The 3,075-nt window shown below is 43.5% G+C and overlaps 1 protein-coding gene and 1 long non-coding RNA gene across 2 annotated transcripts in view; one reads left to right on the top strand and one right to left on the bottom strand.

The window, feature by feature from the left end:
• The window catches only part of LOC107104432, a 3,677-nt gene extending 2,290 nt beyond the window's left edge, over positions 1-1,387 (top strand). The window contains exons 3-4 of the long non-coding RNA XR_001482254.1: positions 1,050-1,176; positions 1,250-1,387. This is a non-coding gene — a long non-coding RNA (uncharacterized LOC107104432). The remainder of the gene's footprint in view (positions 1-1,049; positions 1,177-1,249) is intronic.
• A 1,613-nt stretch (positions 1,388-3,000) lies between these two features.
• Positions 3,001-3,075, bottom strand: part of LOC107104428 (Y+L amino acid transporter 1-like) — a gene marked incomplete at its 5' end in the record, with an annotated part of 12,505 nt that continues 12,430 nt past the window's right edge. The window contains one exon of the mRNA XM_015404427.1: positions 3,001-3,071. Coding sequence (XP_015259913.1) covers positions 3,001-3,071 — 71 coding nt within the window. The remainder of the gene's footprint in view (positions 3,072-3,075) is intronic.

Genomic DNA, 3,075 nt, shown 5'->3' with positions numbered 1-3,075 from the left:
TGCAGTTAGCCTCGCTGCATGCAGTTAGCCGCCCTGCACGCAGTTAGCCTCGCTGCACACAATTAGCCTCGCTGCAAGCAGTTAGCCTAGCCTTGGAGCTAAATAATTCTATAAACCTGTCAATCAGCTGCACTTCCTATCAGAGGATTGTGATGTCAGCGCTGTGGAGGGAGGTGGGGAGCAAATAAAGCTATCAGCTAATGAAGCGTGGTCTGCGCTGTTATTCAACGTCACTAGCTAGGATTGTGGGCGTCCATGTGTCGGTTTGACAAGCTTATTCGCCGTCTACAACCCCTCATCCAACGCTGGACGACGCACAGTTCACCAGTGGGTAGTGTTGCACCGATACCGATACCAGTATCTGGTGGGGCTCCGATCCAGCTCTATAATGGTGGTATCGGTATCTGCGAGTACAAACCAATAGGACATCGATACCATTTTGAGATCCAAAAGTTTCTTCAACTATTGTCACCCATTCCAGGTAGGCAATAAAAAGTTCTACTGGATTCTCTTTGTTTTAGTCTTTGCTTCACAAAGGAAGGCAGCAGCATGAAGCCATGATGGAAATTATTTTACATCCAAGCAGGATGCAGTTCTTCATATACACACATCAATTTCAATCAGATGGTATCTTTATGGTATCGGTTGATTCTGCACAGCCAGTATCGGTATCGGGGCCAAAAGATGGCATCGGCGCAACACTACCTACTGGCCATGGCGCTGCGTGTTTTGGCTTCAGGTGCAAACCAACAGAGCGTCGCTCAGAGCTACAAACTAGCGTCCCGAACAATGTCTGGAATAGAGTCTGAGGTGAGCCAGGCCGGACGGCGCTACAGCCAGAGTCTCTGCCATTAGGGACCAAACAGGAAATACGCATAATGTAGAGCGGAGAAGAACTGACCAATCAGAGGCCTCCTGTCTGCGGTCACCTATAATGTTGGGGAGATGCACTAGAGTGTCTGCGTGAAGGGGTGGGGGGGCATTAAGGTAAAGTAGATAGGAAACTGAATCAGATGTCTGATTTAACGTCTCGGTTTGTCTTCCTTCAGGTGGATCCCGATCAGTTCCTGTCTGTGTGTAAGCGGAGCTCCTCCAAAGCCCCCTGCAGGTTAGCGGCGGCGTTCGTTCATCTCTGCCAGGAAAACTACATTCCTCTGGAGATCCCAGGCCCGTGCCGTACGTACGCTAACTGATGGTAGATTTATACACGCGTGCGGAAATGAATCAGACTTTTTCTCTTTTGTTTCAGTGGAGACCTGAAGAACCCGACTGAAGGAGGATAATCTGCAACCTTCTGTATAGGAAAAATACATTTTATTTTATATTCAATTCAAAGTATTTTAATGTGCTGGTATATTTTATATGATGATTTTAACCAATATTGGAGAATAAAAGCATTTTGTCTTTTTTGAGTCNTTAACCAATATTGGAGAATAAAAGCATTTTGTCTTTTTTGAGTCAGTGTAATTTAACCCTTTATTGGACACTCAGTGAAATACATCATAATCTTAGAGGCATTAATGCTGATACTGCCGCTGACATGTTTTAGTTTATACACATACATGTAATTATTAAGTAGGCTTATTAACTGTTTAACTTTACTTTTTAATTAACTTTTCACCTTTTTTTCTTCACTTTTAAACCTTTTTTCCAACTTAATTTCCAGTAGGTAATCTATCATTCAAGGTTCATCTAATTGGTCAAATGTTAAAATCTGATGTGCAGCCATGCAGCAGGATCTTTGCTGAATGGCTGGATGTAGATCTTGTTCTTGTAGATCTCGCTGAAGGACGGGGGGACTCCATTTGGAAGGCAATAAAGGCATAAAGGGTTAATTGCTCCCATTTCCTTGTGATGAAGGAAGTGTTGCTCATTGCTTTAGAGAGCAGCTCTACAGTGATGGTGTCATTTTTATGCAATAGTTGTGGAGCACAGCACCTAACCTAACCCTACTAAATGTGTCAAATGCTAAAAAAAACAAACAAATAAAGACAAAGAGGACAGAGATAAAACGGATTGACAGCTATGCCGTTTCTAAAGGCCAGAACAAAATTAACTTTTTGTCCGATCAGACAGAAATTGCTTCTTAAAGGTGGCGGCGTTTAGCGCTAATTGAAAGTCAACGCAGAGGATTTCCTGCAGGGGGCAGCGTAGCTCAGACTGAGATAAAGCCCAGATCTATTTTAGTCGGACTACGCAGCAATTCAGCAGCAATTTCATGGGTCTGACGGGAAGAGAGACGCAGTTACAAAGTGAAACATCCGCTTTGGAGGAAAATATTAAATAAAATCTGTTCATCTGACGGGAATAGAGTCAATTTGGAGTCACGCATCGCGTTTATAGTGAGCAGGACAGACTGGAGCAAAAACAATGAATGAAACATTAAAATAGAAACTTTCCCCATGATGGGAGATCAGGACAGAAACGGATAAAGCAGAGATCCTCCAGAATCCGGAGGAGCAGACGGAGCAGCGTATCTCTCACCTCTTTATGGAAACAAGAACGAAAAACTGTGATAAACTTCCCAGATCTCTCTGAGAATCGCCTCTCTGTCACCATGGAAACCGTCCCACAGACTTTATCGCTGCGTTTCTGTTCTTTAGGCGTAGATCTTATCATGTTTTTAATAGATTAACATTCTCTATCTGTTCTGGTTCTAGATGCTGCACAGACTCATTAAGTAGAGCTTTGCTTTATAGAATGAAGCTCTGGTTTTTATTTTTCATAACTTTTCATAATCTGTCCAAGTCAAGTGGGGGAAATTGTTTTACTGTGTTTATAGCACAGAGGCAGGTAAAAAAGAATCTGGTTAGATCTGCTCATCCTGCCTAGTCGGAGCCTCTCTATACGCAGACAGTGGGACATGGAAAAAAATTGGATCGGACTTTAAAAAGTCGCAGTAACCGGTGTGTTCAGGGCTTAGGACTAAATCCGGAGTAAGAACTAAAACCAACACATAAAAGAACAAGTAAACTATGTCCATCCATCCATCCATATGTGTCACCTGCTGGGGTGGCGAGGGGCGCTGCTGTCCATCTCCAGCTGTCTATGGGTGAGAGGCGAAGTCCACCCTGG

The sequence above is a fragment of the Cyprinodon variegatus genome, unplaced genomic scaffold, assembly GCF_000732505.1.
Source record: "Cyprinodon variegatus isolate N-32 unplaced genomic scaffold, C_variegatus-1.0 Scaffold1737, whole genome shotgun sequence".
Taxonomy (NCBI): Eukaryota; Metazoa; Chordata; class Actinopteri; order Cyprinodontiformes; family Cyprinodontidae; genus Cyprinodon; species Cyprinodon variegatus.
This window is presented reverse-complemented; position numbering and strand designations above follow the sequence as displayed.